This window comes from Pipistrellus hanaki, assembly GCF_964339955.1.
Source record: "Pipistrellus hanaki genome assembly, chromosome: 15".
NCBI lineage: Eukaryota > Metazoa > Chordata > Mammalia > Chiroptera > Vespertilionidae > Pipistrellus > Pipistrellus hanaki.
In genome coordinates, this window is record NC_140517.1 from 30,537,824 (window position 1) to 30,563,211 (window position 25,388).

General features: G+C 41.7%; 1 protein-coding gene across 2 annotated transcripts; it reads right to left on the bottom strand.

The window, feature by feature from the left end:
• Positions 1-726: 726 nt before the first annotated feature.
• PRODH2 (proline dehydrogenase 2) lies at positions 727-24,993 on the bottom strand. Of its 2 annotated transcripts, none has more exons than XM_084905186.1 (10): positions 24,763-24,993; positions 24,491-24,687; positions 24,161-24,239; positions 23,997-24,083; positions 17,297-17,377; positions 17,060-17,215; positions 16,817-16,983; positions 2,601-2,711; positions 2,102-2,187; positions 727-973 (listed from the first exon to the last, which is right to left on the bottom strand). In XM_084905186.1, exons 1-10 carry the CDS (start codon positions 24,937-24,939, stop codon positions 789-791), a joined length of 1,326 nt encoding a protein of 441 aa, XP_084761312.1. In that variant the 5' UTR covers positions 24,940-24,993; the 3' UTR covers positions 727-788. The 2 variants fall into 2 exon arrangements, with proteins under 2 accessions (XP_084761312.1, XP_084761311.1); XM_084905185.1 differs by having other exon boundaries at positions 24,161-24,299.
• Between the last annotated feature and the right edge of the window lie 395 nt (positions 24,994-25,388).

Below are 25,388 nucleotides of genomic sequence, written 5' to 3' on the forward strand. Positions count from 1 at the left end.
GACCAGGCCCACGGTCTGTAGCCTGGTATCTAAAACTGCATCATCTGGCTCTGCCCATCCTCCAACCTTGTCTCCACATCCCCAGTCTGTTTTACAATTCTGTTTATGCACATGCCCTTGCCTTTGAATGCTCTTCTCCATGTTCACTTGGTTATTCTTATGAATACTTTGGGAAGCTCTCTTGATCACAGAGGTGTCTCCTCTGGCCTGATATCTGCATGGGCTTTCCCCATCACAGCCTGACCATTCTGGACTATCTGTCTGAAGATGGGTCTGTCTACCTCTACTGGACTAAGAACCCTGTGAGGCTGGGCTTGGGGTTGTCTTTGACACTGTTGTGTTCCCAGCATTATTCATCCCGAGTCTAGGTCAGAAGGGACCTCAGAAAATGTTACTAAATGAGAGTAGTTTGCCTCTCCTCTCTGTCTCTCCTTGCACGTGTGGCTCTAGCCCAGACTCTCGACTTCAGTGCCTCAGTGTCTCCTCTTCATCTGGGCATCTACTGGAGTGAAGAAAGTTCCTGCTTCAGTCACTGACCGGTTGAAGAGAGCCTGACCCTAGGCCCATCTTAGGATAGACTGCTTCAGGGTCGGGGGAGGTTTCTTTAGTCTTTGATCAATGCCCTTGTATGCTCTAGGGTTATCTAAAGTTCTCTCTTGAGCTGCAGAACACCCTCTTGGGCTGGCTGGCGTCAAGATCATCCCCTCTCCAAGGAGGCAGCTTCAGTGCAGGGCAGCAGCCTGGGCAGTAGCTCAGGACCTTTATTGACCACATAACCCCTGGGGGAACTAAGAAGGTACCCTCAGGCCCCGCCCCAGCAGCCTCCGCCGAAGTTCTTGACTGAGTAGCTCCCATTCCCTGCGGGCGCCCCGCAGCACACTCTGGTTCTCCTGGGCCCTCCGGATCAGGTAGGGCATCACCTCCTCCAGGGAGCCATAGGGGATGGACTTATACACGGCATAGCCAGCCTGCCCTGCAGGGAGAGGATAAGCAGGATGTGGGCTCATGTTTGGAGAAAGGCTCCCCTAGGCCCCATCTGAAACAGATTTCCAGTTCTGAGAACATGGCAGACTAAATGAGTAAGACAACATTTCCTACTGGAAAACCAACAATTCTGGAGTTAACATTAAAAAATCTTAAAGTCACCGAAACCGGTTTGTCTCAGTGGATAGAGCGTCGGTCTGCGGACTGAAAGGTCCCAGGTTCGATTCCGGTGAAGGGCATGTACATTGGTTGCGGGCACATCCCCAGCAGGGGGTGTGTAAGAGGCAGCTGGTCAATGTTTCTCTCTCATCAACGTTTCTAGCTCTCTATCCCTCTTCCTTCTTCTCTGTGGAAAATCAATAAAATATATTTAAAAAAATAAAAATTAAAAAAAAATCTTAAAGTCAAGAGAATAAGGAATTTACTAATCCAAGAATTAAGAGAAAATGAGAACCAGAGAGGGAAAGGGTGCACAGGAAGCATTTCTGTCCTGAAGGCAAAATTGAGCTGCTACTTGATGATGTCACAGAGCCCAAGGGATAGAGAAAAGGAGGCCGAAGTCTGACCAGGAGGTAGAGAACTCCCCCACATTCAGCTGGATCACAAAAATGTACACCCTCAGTGTAAGAGTTCCCTCCACTCCCAGGGAGTGGCCTTGACCATAAGAGCAGGGAAGAAAACAGAGAAATCCACCTCTGAGAGGTTGTGGCCATGGATAAGTTCCCTTACACATATGCAGCCTAAATTGCATACCTGGGATACCTCAAGAGACCTGAAGCTATGAGTTTAGGGTACAATGGCAGAGGAAAACATAATTCTTTTGGTCTCAGTCACTGGGGAGCAAAGTGGTAAAGGTAACAAAGCACATAGGAAACAAGACAGCATGATCAAGAACCAGCTAAACAACAGACAGCAGGCACAGAGACAAAGGCCTGCAAGGCCTTAGACAATGGAGTAACAGATCTCTCTGGGAGGGTCTGGAGACAGGGTCATCTGAAGGTTCTAGAGAGGAGGATGACCAGGCATTGGCTGGAAATGTGAGAAGGGACCTGGCCGAGGAGTGAGGCCTGGGGCTGGATGAGGCATGGTGGTGGCGAGGAATGGGCCGTTCACATACCCAATGCCAGGGAGACGTGGTCACACATCCCCAGAAGTTGTCCAAAGCAGACTGGCCCATCCGGAGGAATGCCCAGCTCCCACATGCTACAGAAAAGGTCACATCACCAATTCAGACAGTGGCTGAATCTGAGCTGAAAGTCAGCCATTAGGTACCCACAGGGCTATTCCAGTTATTTAAATATTAAAATACTTCTAAACTTAATGATAAATAACTAGTGCTCTGAAGTCCCTGAAAGTTTCTTAGTGAGTTTTCTGACACCCTCAGACCTCCCTATGCCCCAGCAAATAAGAGATGATGCCTTGTTCAGCTGGGGCCTACAAGACCTACAGGCATAGCAGGGGTTAAATGTTTTTAATACCCTCCCCAGAATTCCTCTGAACCTACTGTCCCTACACTGCTCCTCCCGTTGGCTCTCCTTCCTCACCTATAGCACAGGGGCCTCTACCTATCCCTGGCATTTGAGTGAGGGAGAGGAAAGGAGGGGCCCACCTCATACCTTTTGGTTGCCTGGTGAACAGATTCCTCATTGTGGGAAGCCACCATGAGGTGGCACATGGGGCCACGTTGGGACACATGAGTCAGCATCAGCTCCAGACAGCGTCTGTAACTGAAGAGAGTTGTTTCAGCTACGGTACCTGGTAAGGGTCAGGCCTCAGGGGCTGAGCATTTCTGTTCTTGGGGTGCCTAACAGCAAGGACTCTGGAGTCACAAAATACCCCACTTCCACCTGGACTGGCTGCAAGGAACATTCCTTCCCAGAGCATTTTCCTCTCTTGTAACAATGTGAGTTCACCTAACAGTGATGCTGTGAGGATGGAGTGAGAGGACAGTGTACAAAAAGTCTTTGTCATAATGGCAGTCTCGCAACAAAGGGCCACATCACATGCAGAAGATGATGTTTCCTTAAGGTCATTCACTGCAGCATTGTCTGTAGAATGAGACTAGCACCAACCCAAATGTCTGTAAGTAGGGGACTGGCTGGATGAATGATGGCATAGAGGATGGCCATGTAGCTGTAGAAAGGACAGGGGCATCTGGGTACAGAAGGGTAAAAGGACTGGAAAATGCTTTCTGAGCTGCTGTACGCCAGATGCCACCTTGTAGCCTTCGTGGGCCATTTTCCATTGCCTTCCAAATCTGTTCATTTTCTCTGCCCCTTTGGAGGCTGACTTTGTGTCCTGCATCACCCATGGAGTCATGGGCAGAAGATCGAAGGTGAGACGAAAGAGAACTCAGGTGTTTTGTCCCTTAGCCCCCTCCTTGCTCTACCCTAACTGTCCTATGTTCGCCACATCTCCTCCAGTATGGCTGTCCTTCCCCACCTATAGCACAGGGGCCATAATGGCTTCTCGCTTTTGTGGGTTCCTAGGTGCTTCAACATTCCCTGTGGGTTCTGCCAACCTTGCCCGCACTCCATTAGTTTAGGTTCTTCACTAAGTCTCATTGCCTGACACATATTCATTCATCTCACTCTCAAATCAACTCTGTGAGGCAGATGTTCTGATTACCCCCATTTTACAGAGAGAGAGATGGAATGGGAAAGAGATTAAGTCTCTTGTCCCTAGGTCACACAGTTAGAAATGGCCAAGTAGGTGTCGTAGGACCCAGTGGCTCAGCCTCCCCAATCAGTATGGAACCCAGGCTGTCTGATGCTCTAAGTCTTGGGCTCATTATTACTGGACTATTTTGCCTTTAAAAAAATTAAAATTTTATTGTTGCAAGTATTACATATGTTCCCTTTATTCTCCCATTGACCCTTCTAGCCCGCCCTACCCCCACCCCAGGTCTTCACCACCTTATTGTCTGTGCCTAGGGTTATGCATACATGATCTTTGGTTTATCTCTTCCCACCCACCCACTCTCTCTGCCTTCCCTCTGAGATTCCGCAGACTATTCCATACTTCTAAGTCTCTGGATCTATTTTGTTCATCAGTTTATTTTGCTTATTAGATTCCACATATGAATGAGCTCATGTGATACTTATCTTTCTCTGTCTTATTTCACTTAATATAATACTCTCCAGGTCCCTCCATCCTGTCTCAAATGGTAAGAGAGCCTTCTTTTTTTTATACCTGCATAATATTCCATGGTGTAAATGTGCCACAGCTTTTTTATCCAAAGATCTTCTGATGGGCACTTAGCTATTGTAAATTGGTGTTATAAACATAGGGGTGCATACATTCTTTCTGACTGGTGTTTTGGGTATCTTGGGATATATTCCTAGAAGTGTGATCACTGGGTCAAATGGCAGTTCCATATTTAATTTTTAAAAAATATTTTTATTTATTTCAGAGAGGAAGGAAGAGGAAGAGAGAGTGATAAAAACATAAATAATGAGAAAGAATCATTGATTGACTGTCTCCTGTACTCCCCCTACTGGGATGAGCCCATAACCCAGGCATGTGCCCTTGACTGGAATAGAACACAGGACCCTTTGGTCCACAGGCTGATGCTCTATCCACTGAGCCAAACTGGCTAGGACCCATATTTAATTTTAAAATATATTTTTAATTGATTTCAGAAAGGAAGGGAGAGGGAGAGGGAGATAGAAACATCAGTGATGAGAGAGAATAATTAATCAGTTGCCTCCTGCACGTCCCACACTGGGAATCAAGCCCACAATCTGGGCATGTGCCCTGATCAGGAATCAAACCATGACTTCTTGGTTCACAGGTCGACATTCAACCACTGAACCACGCTGCCAGGACATATTTAATTATTTGAGGAAATTCCATATTGTTTTTCATAATGGCTGCACCAGTCTACATTCCCTATTCTCCACATCCTTGCTAGCACTTGTCATTTGTTGGTAGTAGCCATTCTGACAGGTGTGAGGTAATATCTCATTGTCATTTTAAATAAATATTTTTTTATTGACTTGAGCATTTTTTTTATATGTCTCTTGGCCATCTGTGTGTCTGCTTTGGAGAAGTGTCTATTTAGGTCCTTTGCCTATTTTTTATTTTTTTATTTTATTGATTCTTTATAGAGAGGAAGAGAGAGGGTTAGAGTTAGAAACATCGATGAGAGAGGAACATCGATCAGCTGCCTTTTGCATATCCCCTACTGGGAATGTGTCCACAACCAAGGTACATGCCCTTGACCAGAATCGAACCTGGGACCTTTCAGTCCGCAGGCCGACGCTCTATCCACTGAGCCAAAAAAAAAAAAAAAAAAAAAAAAAATATATATATATATATATATATATATATATATATATATATATATATATATATATAAAATATATAATATATATATATATTTAACTAGAGGCCTGGTGCACAAAGTTTGTGTGCTTAGGGGCGGAGGGAGTGTCCCTCAGCCTGGCCTGTGCCCTCTCGCAGTTGAGGAGCCCTCAGAGGATGTCCGACAATCAGATATTCTTAGCTCTGCCTGTGGAGGTGAGGGAGGCTCTTGCCACCATTGCTGTGCTCACTAGTGGTGAGCTCTGGCTGAGTGGAGCTCCCTCTGTGGGAGTGCACTGATCACCAGGAGAAGCTCCTGCATTAAGTATCTGCCCCCTGGTGGTCATTGTGTGTCATAGTGACTGGTCGTTCTACTTTTTGGTCGATTTGCATACTAGCCTTTTATTATATAGGATTGATTTCAGAGAAGAGGGGAGAGAGAGAGATAGAAACATCAATGATGAGAGGGAATCACTGATTGGCCTCCTGCATGCTCCCTTCTAGGGACTGAGCTCACAGCCTGGGCATGTCCCCTTGACCGAAAGTGAACTCAGGACCTCAGGCTGACACTCTATCAATTAAGTCAAACCGGCTAGGGCATGCTATTTTCTTAAACTGGATTGTTTGTCTTCCTGTTATTAAGTTGAGTTCCTTATAATTTTGGATATTAACTTTATCAAATGTATCTTTGACAATATGTTCTCCCATACAGTGGGCTCCCTTTTCATTTTGGTGATGGTTTCTTTGCTGTGTAGAAGCTTTTCATTTTGATGTAGTCCCATTTGTTTATTTTTTCCTTAGTTTCCTTTGCCCTAGGTCCCTAGGAGATGTATCCACAAATACATTGCTACAAGAGATGTCTGAGATTTTGCTGCTTATGGTTTCTTCTAGGATTTTTATGTTTTCATGATTTACATTTTTCTTTTATCCATTTTGAGTTTATTCTTGTGTATGGTGTAAGTTGGTGATCGAGTTTCATTTCTTTTTGCATATATCTGTTTAATTGTCCCAAAATTATATACTGAGTCTGTCTTGTTTCCACTGTATATTCTTGGCTCCTTTGTCAAATATTGAGTATAATGGCTTGGGTCCATTTCTGGAGTCTCTGTTCTATTCCATTGGTCTATATACCTATTCTTATGCAGTACCACACTGTTTTGATTACAGTGGCTTTGTAGTATAACTTAATATCTAGTATTGTGATCCCTCCAACTTTATTCTTTTTCCTCAAGATTGCTGCAGCTATTCGAGGTCTTTTTTAGTTCCATATAAATTTTTGGAATATTGTCCTAGATCTGTGAAATATACCATTTGGTATTTTGATAGAGATTGCATTGAATCTGTAGATTGGTTTGGGTAGTATGGACACTTTAATATTAATTCTACCAATCCATGAACCTGGTATATTCTTCCACTTGTTTATATCTTCCTCTATCTCTTTTTCCAATGTCCTGTAGTTTTCTAAGTATAAATCATTTACTTCCTTGGTTAAGTTTATTCCTAGTATCTTAATATTTTTATTGCAACGGTAAACGGGATTATTTATTTATTTACTCTTTCTAAGTATTCATTATTGGTATACTAAAATGCCATAGATTTTTGGGTGTTAATTTTGTGTCCTGCTACATTGCCAAATTCCTTTATTAACTTTAGTAGTTTTTTGGTGGAGTCTTCAGGTTTTCCATGTACAATATCATGTCATCTGCAAATGAGAGTTTTACTTCCTCTTCTCCACTTTGGAGGCCTTTTATTTCTTCTTCTTGTCTGATCTCCGTGGCTAGGACTTTCAGTACTATGTTGCATAAGAGTGGTGAAAGCAGACATCTCTTTCTTGTTCCTGTTCTTAGGGAAAATGGTTTTAGTTTGTGCTCATTGAGTATTATGTTGCCTGTAAATTTGTCATATATGGCCTTTATTAAGTTGCAATATAATCCTTTCCCACTTTGCTGAAAGTTTTTATCAAAAATGGATTGTTGCATTTTGTTGGATGCTTTTTCTGCATCTATTGATATGATCATATGATTTTTTCTTTCAATTTATTTATGTTATGTATCACATTTATTGATTTATGAATATTGTACCAGCCTTGCATCTCCAAAATAAATTCCACTTGGTTGTAGTGTATGATGTTTTTAATATATTGCTGGATCAATTTGCTAATATTTTGTTGAGGATTTTAGCATCTATGTTCATCAGGGATATTAGCCTGTAATTTTCTTTCTTTGTGGTGTCTTTATCTGGTTTTGGAATTAGGATAATGCTGGCTTCATAAAAAGATTTTGAAAGTGTTCCTTCCTCTTGGATTTTTTGGAATAGTTTAAGGAGAATAGGTGTTAGTTCTCCTTTGAATGTTTGGTAAAACTCTCTTGTGAAGCCATCTGGACCGCAGCTTTTGTTTGCTAGAATTTTTTTTTTATTACTGCTTCTATTTATTCATTGTTATTGGCCTGTTCAGGTTTTCTGATTCCTCCTGATTCAGTTTTGGGAGATTGTATTTTTTTTATTATTTTTTTATATATTTTTTTAGGAATTTGTCCATTTCACCCACATTGTCAAACTTGTTGTTATATAATTGTTCATATTATTTTGTTACAATCCTTTGTTTTTCTTTGGTGTCAGTTGTTACTTCTCTGCTTTTGTTTATGATTTTATTTATTTAGGTCCTCTCTCTTTGTTTCTTTCTTTCTTTTTTTAAAATATATTTTTATTGATTTTTTTACAGAGAGGAAAGGAGAGAGATAGAGAGCTAAAACGTTGATGAGAGAGAAACACTGACCAGCTGCCTCCTGCACACACCCTACCGGGGATGTGCCCGCAACCAACGTACATGCCCCTGACTGGAATCGAACCTGGGACCTTTCATTCCTCAGACCGATGCTCTACCACTGAGCCAAACCAGTTTCAGCTCTCTTTGTTTCTTGATGAATCTGGCTAATGGTTCATCAGTCTTGTTTATCTTTTCAAAGAATCAGCTTTTGATTTCATTTATCTTTGGTATTGTTTTTTTCAGTCTATGTCATTTATTTCTGTCCTAATCTTTATTATTTCATTCCTTCTGCTTTCTCTGGCTTTTCTTGTTGTTCTCTTTCTAATTCTTTAAGTTATAGGGTTCAATAATTTATTATTATTATTATTATTATTATTATATTTATTTATTTTTTAGGTAGGCCTGTAGTGCTTTGAACTTCCCTCTCAGTACTACTTTTGATCTGTCTCAGAGATTTTGAGTAGTTGTGTGTTCATTTTCATTTGTTTCCAGGAATTTTTTGTTCACATTTAATTTATTGATTTTTAATTAATCTATATTGTTGAGATTATTACAGATGTCCCTCTTTTTTCCCCCCTATAGCTCCCCTCCACCTGGTTTTCACCCTGCCCCAGGCCCTCACCACTCTATTGTCTGTGTCCATAGGTAATGCATACATGCATATAAGATATTGTCTAATCTCTTCCTGCACCCCAACACCATCTTCCCTCTGAGAATCATCAGTCTGTTTCATTTCCATGTCCATGATTCTATTTCATTCACCAGTTTATTCTGTTCATCAGATTTTTTATTAATTTGATTTTTAGATTCAATTGTTATAGATACGTATTTGTTGCCACTTGGTTTTTCATATTTTATCTTTACCTTTTTCTTCTTCTTCCTCTTCTTAAAGAATACCCTTCAGCATTTCATATAGTACTGGTTTGGTGCTGATAAACTCCTTTAGCTTTTTCTTGTCTGTGAAGCTCTTTATCTGACCTTCAATTCTAAGTGATAGCTTTGCTGGGTAATCTTGGTTGTAGGTTCTTGCGATTCATCACTTCGAATATTTCTTGCTGCTCCCTCTAGCATGCATAGTTTATGTTGAGAAATTAGCTAAAAGTCATATGGTAACTCCCTTATAAGTAACTAACTGCTTTTCTCTTGCTGCTCTTAAGATTCCCTCTTTGTCTTTTGCCCTTGGCATTTTAATATGATATGTCTTGGTGTGGTCCTCTTTGGGTTCCTCTTGTTTGGGGTTCTCTGCACTTCCTGGATTTGTAAGTCTATTTCTTTCACCAGGTGGGGGACGTTTTCTGGCATTATTTCTTTAAATAGGTTTGAATATCTTGCTCTCTCTCTTCTTCTGGCACCCCCATAGTTCAGATTTTGGTAAGCTTGAAGTTGTCCCAGAGTCCCCTTACACAATCTTCATATTTTTGGATTCTTTTTGCTTTCTAGTTGGGTGTTTTCTGCTTCCTTATATTTCAAATAATTAATTTGGTTCTTGAGATCCTCTAGTCTACTATTGAATCCCTGTATATTATTTATTTCAGTCAGTGTATGCTTAATTTATAACTTGTCCTTTTCTATTTTCTTTTTTTACATTCTCACTAATATTCTTGAAAGTTTCACTAAGTCTCTTGGAGGTTTCCAGACGATGCTTGAGTAACCTTATAACTGTGGTTTTAAACTCTATATCCAGTAGTTTGCTTTCTTCCATTCCTTTCATTTGTGACATGTTTCTTTGCCTCTGCATTTTGGCTGCTTCCCTGTGTTTGTTTCTATGTATTGGGTAGCTACTAAGTCTCGAGTTGATAGAGTGGCCTTGTGTAGAAGGTGTCCCAGTGGCTCAGCCTCACCAATCACCTGAGGTGCATCCTTCTGTGGGCTGTGTACACAATCTTGTAGTTGAGCCTTGATTGCTGTTGGAGTCCCTAGGAGGAACTGACCTCCAGGCCAATTGGCAGTGAGGACCCGCTGTGTCTAAAATGGAAGAGATGTTGTGCAGGAGACACCCTTATGGAACAGGACCTGCTTCAGTGGGGCTTTGGTGCTCATTGAGTCTGCCCCTTGTGTATGTTTTATTTATTTATTTATTTATTTATTTATTTATTTATTTATTTATTTATAAATCTTTATTGTTCATATTATTACAAATATTCCTCATCCCCCCCTCCATTGCTCCCCTCCACCAGGTTCCCACCCCACCCTCTGCCCTTTCCCCACCCCCCATTGTCCTCATCCATAGGTGCTCAGTTTATGTTCAGTCTCTTCCTACACCCCCCTCTCCCCTTTTCCGCGAGAATCATCAGACCACTCCCCTTCCATAAATCTGATTCTATTATATTCAACAGTTAATATTGTTCATCAGATTTTTTTTTAATTTCCTTGGTTTTTAGATTCACTTGTTGATAGTTACATATTTGTTGTTCATAGTTTTTATCTTTATTTTCTTTCTCTTCCTAAAGAACCCCCTTCAGCAATTCATATAATTCTGGATTGGCGGTGATGAACTCCTTTAACTTTTTTTTTTATTAGTGAAGCTCTCTATTTGGCCTTTGATTCTGAGTGATAGCTTTGCTGGGTAGATTATTTTTGGCTGTAGGTTCTTGCTATTCATCACCTTGAATATTTTTTTGCCATTCCCGTCTGGCCTGCATGGTTTCTGTTGAGAAATCAGCTGACAATCGTATAGGTGCTCCTTTATAGGTAACTACCTGCTTTGCTCTTGCTGCTTTTAATATTCTCTCTTTGTCTTTTGCTCTTGGCATTTTAATTATGATGTGTCTTGGTGTGGTCTTCTTTGGATTCCTTTTGTTTGGAATTCTGTGCGCTTCCTGGACTTGTAAGTCTAATTCTTTCACCAGGTGGGGGAAGTTTTCTGTCACTATTTCTTTCAGTATGTTTTTGATATCTTGCTCTCTCTCATCTTCTGGGACCCCCATAATTCTGATGTTGGTTCACTTGAAGTTGTCCCAGAGGTTTCTTACATTATACACTGTATTCAACTTTCTGGATTCTCTTGTCTTCTTGCGCTTCTGCCGAGGAGTGTCTTCTGGCTCTTTATGTTCCAAATCTTTGACTTGATTCTTGCGATCTTCCATTTTGTTTTTAGGACTCTGTATAATATTTTTTATTTCAGACATGTATTCTTTATTTCTTGTTGATCCCTTATTAGTTCTTGTTGATCCTTTTTCATCTCCTCCTAGGTCTTATCAACCTTTTCTAGGAAATTCTTGAAAAACCTTATAAGCGTGGTTTTGAACTCTATATCCAGTCTCTTCTTTTCCTCCATTTTCTTTTGTTTGTGATCTATTTCCTTGTCTTGGCATTTTCACAGCTTCCCTGAGTTGGTAGGGTGGATTTGTGTGCTAAGGTGTCCTATATGGTTCAATGAGTCAGCCTCCCAGTTACCTGAGGTGGACAGTCTTGGTGTAGCCCTTTGTGAGATGTGTGTGCAGTCTTGTTGTTAAGCCTTGCTTGTTGTTGGTATCACTGGGAAGCATTGATCTCCAAGCCAATTGGCTATGCCTCTTGTGTATGTTGTGTATGGATGTGAAGAGTTGTCATCTGGTATGGTCTCACACTGACCACTGGGTATACTGGCTCTTGGGTCTCCAGGGAGGTGCAAAGTCAGCCACTGCCTGGGGCCATCCAGCAGGAGCTACATAGAGATTTGCAGATTCCTCCTCTTTGTATCAGATTTGGAAGTGAGGCTTAGCTGTGAAGCAAGGCAGGCTGGTGCTGGTATCAAGTCTTGGGCCTTTTATTGATAGGTTTGAGGCTCCCTAATCCTGCAACAGCTTGTTTGACAGGGTTTTAGCCTGCGAAAGGACAGGCCATTCATATGCAAAAGCCGCTGCAGACAATTTGTTTGGGTGGGATTGTAAATTGGGTCAGGCAAGCTTTCAGGGAATCACCAGGGCAGAGCAAATAGAAATGGCCACCAGTCAGTCCTGCATTGGGGAGGTCCCAGCACAAAACAATGACAGCTGCAAGCACCTCTGTCTGAAAGAAAGCCATCCCTGAGTTCCTACCCTGATGCCAGACAGTCCAGTTTCTCCTCGTATGTGTCAGCGTCCCCTGGAGCCTTGTTGGTTTTGTTTGTTTGTTTGTTTTCTTTTTTTCTTTCTTGATCTCTTTGGTAACCCATTCATGTTTAATAACATGATATTTAGCATCCAAGTGTCTGAATGTTTTTGAGTGTTTTTACAGTAGTTTATTTCTAATTTTATTTAATTGTGGTCTGAGAAGGTGCTTGATATGATTTAAATATTCTTGAACTTGTAGACACTACCTTTGAGAATGACCCATGTGCATTTGAGAAGACTGTATATTCTACAGCTTTGGGGTGAAATGTTATATAAAGTCAATTAAATCCATCTGATCCAGTGTGTCATTTTGAGTCACTATTTCTTTGTTAATTATTTTCTGGAAGATCTATCCAATGAAGTCAGAGGGCTGTTTAACTTCCCGACTATGTCTGTATTGCTATTGACCTCTCCCTTAAAATTTCTCTAGAAGTTTTATATATATTTGGGTGCTCCTATATTGGTGCATATATGTTTATAAGGTTATATTCTCTCATTGGATCAATCCCTTTAGTATATGTAGTAACCTTTGTTGTCTCTTGTGATGGCCTTCATTTTGAAGTTTATTTGTTAGATATGAGTATTGCTATCCCAGCTTTTTATTTTTTTCATTTCCATTTGTATGGAAAAAAAATTTCCATCTCTTCACTCTCATCTTGTGTGAGTCTTTTGTTCTGAGGTGGGTCTCTTGTAGACAGCATATAATTGAGTCATGTTTTTGTATTCCATAGCTACCCTATGTCTTTTGATTGGAGCATTTAATCCATTTACATTTAAGGTTATTTTTGGTAAGTATTTATTTATTGCCATTTTCATTCTTTATGCCTATTAAGAATGAAATATTCTCTCTCTCTCTCTCTCTCTCTCTCTCTCTCTCTCTCTCTCTCTCATTCTTCTCATTACAGCAGTCCCTTTAGCATTTCTTGCAGTGCTGGTTTGGTGGTGATAAACTCCATTAGCTTTTTTTTTTTCTTTTCTTTTTCTTTTTTCCCTTTCTGGGAAGCTCTATTTTGAATAATAGCCTTGGTGGACATAATAATCTTGGTTCAAATTCTTGATTTTTATTATCTTGAGTACTTCATGCCATTTCCTTCTGACCTGTAGAATTTCTGATGAGAGCTCTTTCGTAGGTAACAGTTTGCTTTTCTTTTGCTGCCTTTAAGAATTTCTGTTTGTCTTTTATTTTTGTCTTTAATTAATTCTAATTATGAAGTATCTGAGTGTGGGCCAGTTTGGGTTCTTCTTACTTGGGACTCCCTGTGCATCCTGAACTTGTGTGACTTTTTCTTTCAGCAGATTAGGGAAGTTTTCTGCAATTATTTCTTCAAACACATTTTCTATCCTTTTCTCACTTTCTTTGCATTCTGGCATTCCAAAATGTGAATATTGTTACATTTTATGTTGTCCTATATCTCCATTAAATTGTCCTTCTGTTTTTTAATTGGTTTTTCTTTTTGTTTCTCTGAGTGATTTTTTTTCTACCCTGTCTTCTAATTCACTGATTCGATCCTCAGCTTCCTCAATCTGCTGTGTATTCTTTCCTACGTGCTCTTTAGTAGTGCTATGTCATTCTTTATTTTCAACTGGTCTTTTTTCATAGTTACTGTATCTTTTCTCATGCTACTGAGCATCTTTGCCATCATTATTCTGAACTCTATCTCAGATAAATTTCTAATCACCATTTCATTTATATCTTCTTCTGGAAAATCTTATTCTTTCATTTGGGGCTTGTTTTTGTCTCTCCATTTTGGCTGCTTATTTGGGTTTTTGTCTGTGTATTAGGTAGATCTGCTAAGACTCCCAATCTCTAGTGTAAGACAATCTCAAACGCTGTTTGTGACTGTCCCTCAGTACTTGTTTGGAGCTGTCAGCAGTCCCCAGCTTGTAGCTCCCTCTGCTTGGGCTGGGTGCCTTTAGAAAGGACCAAAATGTGCACAAGGGTCTGTGTTTCCTAACCCCAGACCCAGAAGGAGATCAGGCAAAGACTCAAAGGCTCTAGAAATCCTCCTCTGACTGCAGTCAGATTGTTATCAGCCTTTATTGGCATCAGGCTATTGACCTCAGGTGGAGGTGTTCTTCCAACAGAGTGTGTTGACTGCCTTTCCCTCAAAAATCACCTTCATAGCAAAGGTTCGCTGGAGAAAATGTCCTCCACAGCACGATATAATGACTCAGCATATGACTCAACATAGGAAACTGAGCTTCAACTCCAGAGCCCCCAACCCTGAACTTTCCTCACACAGCTCCAGTCCACACTGCCCTCCTTCTGCTGAAGCTCAAGGTGAGTGGCTGCAAATGAAAATTTGTCATTGGTCCTTTAAAATGGTGCCTCCATTTCCAGCCATCTCTGATGGCAGACAGCAACCCTGCTGTTTTTCATAGACAGGTGTTATGTGGTACCTTTCTCAGTTCTGGTGCTCTGGGCTGGGGAGCCCAGCTTGGTGTTTAGATCCCAGAGTTCTCTGTGGGAACCCCCCACAGCTGACATATTCCTCTGGGACTTCAGCTGCTGTCTGTGGGAGCCAAGCCACCTCTTTTGTGCCTCCACACTTCCTACTAGTCTCTATGTGGTCTCTACTTTCTGTACTTGGTTATTAGGGTTTTCTCCAGCTAGTCTTCAGTTGATTTTTCAGGATGGTTTTTCTGTATTTTAGTTGTATTTCCAGTTTGGTCCCGGGGGAGCATCAATATAGCTTCCACTTACTCTTGTTGCCATTTTAAATCTAGACTATTTTACCTTTAACATGCAGTTGAGTGGAAAAGCCAGGAGTAATATGTAACATGATGCTTTTTGCAGTACAAAAACATTTGTGTTTGCCTCTATATGTATAAAGGAATTTAGGAAACACAGCTAAGAAACTAAAGGGGTTACCTGTGGGGGCCAGGGAGACTCCATGATTAGATGTGGATTTGTGTCAAAATGAGATATGTCAGTGTATTCATTTTCATATCATTTTGATTTTTGAATCTTGTGAATTTATTAATTATTCAAAATTTATATTAAAACATGCTAACGAAGATGTGCAGAAATTGAAACAGGTGCTGGTATGAATATAAAATGGTACATGACTATGGAACACCACCTAGCAGTTCCTCAAAGGTTTAAACATAGAGTTACCATGTGATCCTGCAATCCGCTTCCAGATAACTGAACTTTTGGGAGAGTTGAAAATGTATGTGTACACAAAAATGTGTACATGAATGTTCACAGCAGCACTATTCACAACAGTCAAAAGGTGGAAACAAAACATCCATCAACTGATGAATGGGTAAATGAAATGTAGTCCATTCATACAATGGAATATGACTTAATCATAAAAAGGAATGAAGCACAGATATATACTACAACATGGTTGAGCCCTGAAAACATGCTGAGTGAAATAAGCCAGATACAAAGGTCACATATTGCATGATACTATTTATATGAAATGTTCAGAATAGGAAAATTCATAGAGACTTTAAAAAGACTAGTGGTTGCCAGGGTTGAGGGGAAGAGGGAATGGGGAGTGACTGCTAATGAATGGAAATGGCATTTCTTTTTGATGTAATAAAAATGTTCTGTAATTAGATAGTGACAATGGTGGCACAAGCATGTGAATACACTACAGTCTAATGAATTAATTGTATACTTTTGAATGGTGAGTTTTATGATATGTGAATTGTATGGTACGTGCCTAGAAACACTCACTGGCCCTGGGTTCCAAGGATGGATTGTCCCCTTGCCCTGAAATCTTGCATAATTCCCTGCAGTTATAGAAACTTCTCCTTGATCCACTGTGAACTGGATTCAGACTTTGAAAGCTTCTTGAGGACAGGACCTAGGATCACCTTGATTTCTACTGAGACCAGGGCCTGATCTAAATCAGGTGGTCATCAAGTATGTGTTGAAGAAATAAAGTCCTCCTTCCCAGCCATGGGGAGGGGGGAGGTCCAATGAGCTCACCCACATCGTGCTCCATCACATATACAAGTTGATATGTGATGGGTAAGAACATGGGTTCTATAGCCAGTCTGCCTGAGCTCAAGTTTTGGGCCTACCACTTCTCAGTGCCTCAGTTTCATCCTCTGTGCAATGGGGATGATAATAATAGTACTTACTGCTTGGAGTTTGTTTATTCACTCAGCAGATCTCTACTGAGTGAGCACCACCATATATCAGACACAATTTTAAGCACTGAAGGTTCAGAAGTGAACAAATCAGAAAACCCTGCCCTCCCGGGCCCACACACTAGTGGGGGAGTCAGACAATGAGCAATTTAGTATGAAACTGGTAAGTGATAAAGAGAAAAATAAATCCAGGAAGAGAGTGGTCAAGGGAAGGTCACCGAAGAAGGTACCAAATACACAAAGACCTAAGGAGGTGAGGGATTGTACCATGCAGCTATCTGGAGGGAGAGCATTCTAGGCAGTGGGACAGGAAGTACAAAGGCCCTGGGGATCATCAAGGAGTGCAGTGAGTGAGGGAAAGAATGGAAAGAAAAGTTAGAGAGATGACAATGACCAGATCATGTGGGGCCTTGTGGGGTTCTGCAAGGATCTGGGGTTTACTGAGTGCAATGGGATCCAAGGGAGGATAAAAGTGGGAAATGATGGTATCCTAGACCAAGAAGAGGGAGAAATGTGTAGACACATACAGGATGCTCAGCATCATGGGTAGTGAGCACTAAAGGTTAGATGTTATTCCTACCTCTGACTGGTAGCCTCATAGTCAGGCTGAGTGGGATCTTTGGTCCCTTGAAGCTGGGCCACATCTCTCTCCTTGTCCAGATATGCCCCTCGTACCAACTTCACCCCGAAGGCCAGGCCAGCCCTCTCTGCAGCCTCAGCATCCCACCTCAGCCGCTCGTAAGTATCCTGGCAGAGCAGAAGGACATCTTCAGATCAGGATGCTGGAACCAAGGCCCAAATTTCTCCAGAACCCATCACAAACCTTCAGATAGGCCTGGTAAGTGTTCCACACCCAGGGCCCACTCTCTCTGGATCTGTTCCAACGCAAGGTCATAGCAGACACCAGCAGAGAGAGAGCAGGATTCAATGAGTTGTACTCAGCATCCACCAGGAGCCTCACATGTTGGGCCTGGGCATGCTGAGGGTGAAAAAGCCTATGGTTAGAGCCCAGGGGTGCCCAGCGGGTGCAGCAGAGCCAGGCCACAGCAAAAGGCATTACCTGTACTACCCGCTGCAAGCGGCTCAGAGAGGCCCGGAGATGCTGGTTTTGCTCAGTGCTGAGGCAGGAGACCTGGAGATCCTGGGAGAGGGCAGTAGAGAAGGCAAGAGCAGCTCAGGACTTTCTTCCAGGGCATAAATCCACACACACACACACACACACACACACCCGCACCAGGAAGGGAAATATGTTTAGAATTTTTAGAAATCTTAAAATTTGCTATGTCACATATATATAATTTATTTAAGTGTAATTCAATGGTTAAGAACCCAGAATCTGAGTTTGAATCCTGGTTCTACCTTTGCTGCTTGGCCTTGAGCATGTCATATAACCTCTCAGGGCCTCAGTTTTCTCCTCTATAAAATGGAGATAATAATAGTAGCTTCCTCACTAAGTTATGTGGATAAAAATTAGTTACCAGGGAAACCAAGATGGCGGCATAGGTAAACAACTGGTCTGCCACTCGCACAACAATTTAAAAAATTAAAACTAATACAAAGGACATCTATCATCCAAAAACATGGAAAGGCTGGCTGAAAGAGAAAGAAGCACAAGCGCTGAAAAGCTGAGGAGCCTAGGTATGGAGGCACGAAAATCAGGCTGGTGGCAAATCGGGCTGGTGGCGGGTGAGTGGGCCTGAGGTGCAGCTTTTCTTTTCAACCCAAAAGGAAAAAGCTCCCTATCACTTTGAAATCCAATTGCTGGGGTCACGTGGAGGACCCAGATGCCTACAGGGAGAAGCTGGTCTGTCGGCCATCCGGGCCAAAGTGAGGGCGACTCTTGCAGAGGTGCACGCAGCAATCATTGTTTACTGCGCTGGATCGCAGGGAAGCAGGGACTTGGAAACACGGAAGGGCAGGGACAGCTGATGGCTGACGGCAGCCATCACTGTTAGCCATGCCCCAACCTAGTGAGGTCCTGAAACTCCGCCTCACCCTAAGGCCCCGCCCCGCCCTGAGACCCTGCCCTGAGGCCCCGCCCACAGATTCTCCAGACCTGCCTAGGCACCACAAAGCTACTTTTACATATGGATGGCCTGTATTGAAGCAGCTTAACCATATATAAACTGCAGCTCCACCAACAAAACCGCCAAGTCCCATGCAAACAGGAGAAAACTAGTTCTCGCTGTAGTTCCTGCATTGTGGCTTCAGACAGTAACTGAACTGAATCCCATTGGAGATCCAGAAGCCAGTGTTCCTAGTGGTCAATTTCAACCTTTCACAGCCATAAGTGACACATTTGGGAGATGGACTCAGTGAGCACCAAAGCCCCACTGAAACAAACCGTGTCTCCAGCACAGCACTTCTTCCTTTATAGACAATTGGCCTGGAGATCAATTCCTCCCAGAGTACCAACAGCAAACAAGGCTTAATTACACCAAGACTTTTCACTCAGCCCACAAAGAAATATACCAAAAGCGACCACCCCAGGTGATTGGGGAAGCTGATAGGTCACCTACCACACAAAGCCACTCCATGAACACAGGGAGGAGACACAGAAACATGTCACAAATGGGAGAGATGGAGGAAAGTAAACTAATGGACAACACAGAGTTCAGAATCACATTTATAAGATTACTCAAGAATCTTCTAAAAACCTTTGAGAAACTTGGTGAGACCTTCAAGGTTCTTGAAGAGAATACCAAAAAAATGGAAAAGGACCATTCAGAAATTAAGCATACAATGTCTGAAATAAAGAATATACAGAAACTCAACTATAGATCAATGTACCCCAAGAATCAAACCAAAGATCTGGAATATAAGAAAGAAAAAATCACCCAACCAGAGAGGCAGAAAGAAAGAAGAATCCAAAAGTGTGAGGATAGTGTAAGGAGCCTCTGGGACTGCTTAAAACATACCAACATCCGGATTTTTGGGGTGCCAGAGGAGAGCGAGCAGGATATTGAAGGACTATTGGAACAAATAATGATAGAAAACTTTCCCTACCTGGTAAAAGAAATAGACTTACAAGTTCAGGATGCATAAAGAACCCCAAACAAGAGGAATCCAAGGAGGAACACACCAAGACACATCATAATTAAAATGCCAAGGGCAAAAGACAAAGAGAGAATCTTACAAGCAGCAATAGAAAAACAGCTAGTTACCTACAAAGGAGTGCCCATATGACTGTCAGCTGATTTCTCAACAGAAACTATGCAGGCCAGAAGGGAGTGGTAAGAAATATTCAAAATGATGAATAACAAGAACCTACAACCAAGATTACTCTCCCAGCAAAGCTATCATTCAGAGTTGAAGGTCAGATAAAGAGCTTCACAGACAAGAAAAAGTTAAAGGAGTTCATCAACACCAAACCAGGATTACATGAAATGCTGAAGAGTATTCTTTAAGGAGAGGAAGAAGAAGAAAAAAGTAAAGGTAAAAATTACGAACAACAAAAAGACATAAAATACATACCTACCAAAAAGTGAATCTAAAAATCAAGTGAATAAAAAATTTGAAGAACAAAATGGTCTGGTGAACATAATAGAATCAGGGACATAGAAAGGGATTGGACTAACAATTCTCAGGGGGAAGGGAGTCTGAGGGATGAGGGAAGAGATTGGATGAAGATAGGGTCAGGGGTAAGGGAGATGGACTCAGTGAGCACCAAAGAATATAAGAAAGAAAATAAGAAAGAAATATAAGAAAGAAAAAATCACCCAACCAGAGAGGCAGAAAGAAAGGGTGGAGTTGGGAATCAGGTGGAGGGGAGCTATGGGGGAAGAGGGAAGAAAGAGGAACACCTGTAATAATCTAAACAATAAAGATTTATTATAAAAATATTGGTTACTAGGTGAGATGTACCTGGACATAACAAGAATAGGATAGTGCCAGCACATAATCACTCAATACATGACATTAGAATAATGTGATGCATTTACTACACAAGTGCTGAAAAGCTGAGGAGCCTAGGTACAGAGGCACAGAAATTGGGCTGGTGGCCAGCAACTGGGCATGCAGCTTTTTTTCAACCTGAAGGGAAACAAGCTCCCTATCACTTTGAAATCCAGTTTCTGGGGTCACATGGGGAACCCAGACGCCTATGGGGAGAGGCTGGTCTGTCGGCTATTGGGTCTGAAAGTGAGGGTGACTTTTTTGCAGAGGTGTGAGCAGCAATCATTGTTTACTGCACTGGAGCGCGGGGACTTGAAAATGCTGAAAGGCAGAGATGGCTGACAACAGCTATTACTGTTTGACACACCCCAGCCTAGTGACATCCTGAGACCCCCCAACCTGCCCCGAGGCCTCTCCTGAGGCCCCGCTCCCCCTGAGGCCCCACACCGTACATTCTATAAACCTGCCCAGGCTCCACACAGCTGCTTTTTCATAAGCAGCGAAAATGCCGAGAAAAGGAAGGAGATCTCAAACAAAAGAAATGGAGAAGAACAAAAGACTGTATATAGAGTTCAAATCCACAGTTATAAGCTTTTCAAGAATTTCCTAGAAAAGGCCAATAAATTTAATGAGACCCTCAAGGATATGAAAAAGGAATTAAACCAACTAGAAATTAAACATACACTGACTGAAATAAAAAATATTATACAGAGACCCAACAGCAAACTAGAGGAATGCAAAAATCAAGCCAAAGATTTGAAATACAAAGAAGCAAAAGACAAACAAACAAACACTCAACCGGAAAAGAAAAAAGAATCCAAAAATTTGAAGATAGTGTAAGAAACCTCTGGGACAACTTCAAGTGTACCAACATCTGAACTATGGGGGTGCCAGAAGAAGAGAGAGAGCAAGATACTGAAAACCTATTTGAAGAAATAACTTACCCCACCTGGTGAAAGAAATAGACTTACAAGTCCAGGAAGTGTAGAGAACCCCGAACAAAAGGAATCCAAAGAGGACCACATCAAGACACATCATAATTAAAATGCCAAGAGCAAAAGACAAAGAGAGAATCTTACAAGCAGCCAGAGAAAAACAGTTAGTTACCTACAAGGGAGCACCCATACAATTATCAGCTGATTTCTCAACAGAAACTATGAAGGCCAAACGGGGGTGGCAAGAAGTATTCAAAGTGATGAACAGCAAAAACCTACAACCAAGATATAACTACCCAGCAAAGTTATAATTCAAAATTGGTTTTATTTTATTTTATTTTATTTTATTTTATTTTATTTTTTAGGTTTCCACATACAGTTTTTCATCTTTTAACAAAATATAAATACAAAGTATTTGAAAATACACTCTCAAAGGACATGTCAATTATCAAAACTAGACTCAAATATGGCAAATATATTAAAATTATACAACAGAGAATTTAAAATGACTATGGTTAATATGTTAAAGGCTCTCACAGAAAAGGTGAACAATATCAGATCATATAGATCATTCTAGCAGAGAGAAGAAAATGATAAAGATTGGTTGGAAAACATAGCAACAGAGTTAAAAAATGCCTTTAATGGCTTATCATTTGATTGTACAGAGGAGTCAGTGAATTAAAAAAAATCTATTGAAATTATGGAAACTGAAACAGAGAAAAGAGGGAGAGAATAGATCCAAAGCTTCTTGGACAATATTTAATGGTCTTTCTTATATGAAATTGGAATTCAATGGAAGAGAGAGTAAATGGGAAGAAGAAATGTTTGAAGGAACAATGGAAATTTTCCAAAAATAACAACAGAACCAAATTAAGAATTCAGTTACTCAGACGAAACCAAAACAGAACAAAGCAAACAGGTAAAAAAAATAATTAAGGAAAAGCCATTTGGCATATTATATTCAAAATAATGGAAAACTAGATAAAAAGAAAATCTTGAAGTCACTCATACAAAAAAAAAAAAGATATATTATATAGAAGTAGTAAAAATTTACCACAAAATTCTCTTTAGTAAACATACTATCCAAATAAGATCTAGAGATAGCAAATTAGCCTATGAAGAGATACACAACATAATTATTCATTAGCAAAATGTCAATTATACCACATCTATTAAAATGGCTTAAAAAGAGAGAGAGAATACCAAGTGCTGCAGAGAATGTGAAACAACTGGAATTCTCATACATTGCAGGTTAGCTGTTTCTTAAAAATTAAAAATATACATGTACTTATTGTATTATTAGGAATTCTACTTCAAGGTATTTACACAAGTCAAAACTTATGTTCACGCAAACAATTGTGCACATATGTATGAAAGATTAATTTATCAATGCCAATAAATATAAACAACCCAAATGTATTTTATTAGGGAAATGGATAAACAAACTGTGGTATAGCCACACAATGGAATACTATTCAGCTGTAAAAAAGGAACAGACTACTGTTTTACATAAAAAAGATGCATGACTTGCTGAAACCAGTTTGGCTCAGTGTATAGAGTATCAGCCTGCGGACTGAAGGGTCCCAGGTTTGGTTCCGGTCAAGGGCATGTATCTTGGTTGCGGGCACATCCCCAGTAGGAGATCGATGTTTCTCTCTCATCAATGTTTCTAACTCTCTATCCCTCTCTCTTCCTCTCTGTAAAAAAAATCAATAAAATATATATATTTTTAAAAAGCTCATCAAATGGTACCTTTACAATTTGTGTATTTCATTATATGGAAACTAGAGGCCCAGCACATGAAATTCTTGCACTGAAGGGGGGGATATGGGGCGGGGGGCCTCAGCCTGGCCTGTGCCCCCTCTCAGTCTGGGAGCCCTTGGAGGATGGAGTGGGTTTAAACCATGAGTAGGACATCCTTAGCTCTGCCACAGAGGTGGGAGAGGCTCCGCTACTGCCACTGTGATCCTCCATGAGCCCATCTTCTGGCTGAGCAGTGCTCCCCCTGTGGGAGTGCACACCAAGACCAGGGGTCTCTGCTCCTGACATTCCCATTAGCATCTGCACCCTGTTGGTCAATGTGTGTCATAGCAACTGGTCATTCTGCTGTTCGGTTAATTTGCATATTTGCCTTTTATTATATAGAATTTTACCTGAAAAGTAATAAAGTACAATAAATAATTATTGAGCTCTAATTGGTAAAATGCTTTATGAAGCATTTTGGGTGAAAGTGTGCTGATGTGTTCAACCTACTTTGAAATGCATCAAAAAATAAGATGGATTGATGGATGCACAGAGCAATGGATACAGGGACAGATGATTTAAAGCAAGTATAGTTAAATGTTAACAATGGCAGGTATATAGTGTCCACAGTAAAATTCTTTTAACTTTGAAAATTTTCATAATGGAATGTTAGAAAAAATGTCCACACAGAGTATATACTTGGCAAAATAAAATCACACTAACAAATATATATATATATATATATTATATAGGATAGAGTGGGTGCCAATGGTAGGCAGGGCAGAAATAGGACATGAAAATAAGAAGGAATGGATGGATGGACAGATGGATGAATGAGTGATTAAATCAAACCACACTGGTCTAACCAGCACACACTTAGCAAAGTTGAGCCTATTGATATAATACTGATATACCTTCTTCTAGTTGATAGAGACCTGCTGTCTCAATCACTCCTCAGAGCTCAGAGCCCCCAGACCCCTCCCCTATAGCCCGCATACCATCCATAATCTATGCAATCCAACCAGGACTACAGCCACATTTATTGTGATTGTTCTGAGCCTGGAAAGTAGTGGCAATTAAATAGTTTGAACATCCCACTTGCAGGTGTCTGCTACACCAAGATCAGGAGTCTCTGCTCCTGACATTCCCCATCAACCATTCATTTCTCCCACAGCCTGAGTTCCTTACCTGTCCAGAGTCCATGGCTTCTGCCAGCCTCTCAGGGCTCAGCTCCAAGGAAGCCTCTGGCCTTCTGATCCATGAGGTTAGCTCCTTCTGGAAGGGATGGTTGGGTGGTGAGGGGGACATGGTGGGCAGCCACACCTTCCTCCCACATCCTGCCAGCTCCTTACACAGAGCCGAGTGCTGGTCAGTGCCGTCACCTTCAACTGCATGAGGATGTTCCCATTTGGGCCAGGGGTCTCCAGAAGGCTTCGTGACAGGTCCACACACCGCAACATAGCACTGAGGTTCTCCTCATACCAGGCCTCGCTGCCCAGCCAGCAGGTGTCAGGTCCTGGAGCAGCCAACCCCTTCCACCATCCTCCCGGCCTCCCTGGCCCCTGGCCCCTTACTCATTCAATCTTTTAAAATTTTGTTATTTTTAATCAAACCTACCATGACAAGCCAGGACTATGCACATATGGGCTGTGATGGCCCGTGAGGAGGCTGTGCTTACTCACCCAGTCTTGATAGCTGAGTCTGGCTCCTCCTCTGTGGGCACTGCCAGCAGGGGCCGGAGGCTTAGAGTCTGGAGTTGTTGGACACAGTCTCTCACCTCCTCTGCTGTCTCACCAGCCACAAACTGCCCATAGATGGATGCTCGGAGAAGTGTGCCCGAGAACCGGGAGCCCAGGAGCCGCTGAGACCAGGCCTGGATCTGAGGTGACAGGGAGCGAGGCTCAATGCCAGGCTCTGGGGAGCCTTTAGGCCCATCCCCAAGGTCACTGCTCACCGCCAGGCCATGGGTGACCAGAGGGGGCCAGGCACACAGCCGTAACACCAGCAATGCCCGCATCAGTTCTCCAGTACCCTTGAGGTGGAAGGCCCCACCGTCAAAGCTCAGGGGCTGCCAGCCCACAGTTGGGGGGCCAGCCTTGGAGTAGAGCACTGGACAGGTCCGGAGCATCATGAATCTTTCACCACTTCTACACCAGGCAAAGGGGCTTTGGAGGCAGCTGCGCTACCAGCTGGGGGCAATGACTGATTAACCAGGCAGTAGGCAGGGAAAGGCAAATCTTAGGATCACAAGCTTCTTGGGGGGCAGCTAATTATTAACTGATGGGGACAGAGTTCAGAATAACATGGATAGGAAAGAAAACCCCTAATGGCGCCTCCAAACCGCTCAGCACAATAGCTTGCAGTTATTTGCTGTCCATGCGCCAGTGGGTGCTAAGTGGGAACTCTGTTCTGGAAACTAGGATTTCTGGGTTCAAGGCAGTTTGGCTTTGTGATCTTGGGAAAGTTGCTTGACTTCTCTTGTTGCAATTGCTTCATCTTTAAATGGGAAAGAGTGCAGTGTTATTGAAAAAATCTGAAAGTGCAAATAACCTGTAACTATAAAGAAAAGAAGCAAGAAAA

Bases quoted from the DNA above. Each gene is read 5' to 3' on its own strand.
- PRODH2 (XM_084905185.1), bottom strand. From the start codon at position 24,939: ATGATGCTCCGGACCTGTCCAGTGCTCTACTCCAAGGCTGGCCCCCCA. The intron at 16,984-17,059 runs GTTTGTGATGGG...CTGCTCTGCCAG, and splicing joins CTTACCAGGCCTATCTGAAG to GATACTTACGAGCGGCTGAG. The intron at 974-2,101 runs GTATGTGAACGG...CTCTCCCTGCAG, and splicing joins CCACGTCTCCCTGGCATTGG to GGCAGGCTGGCTATGCCGTG.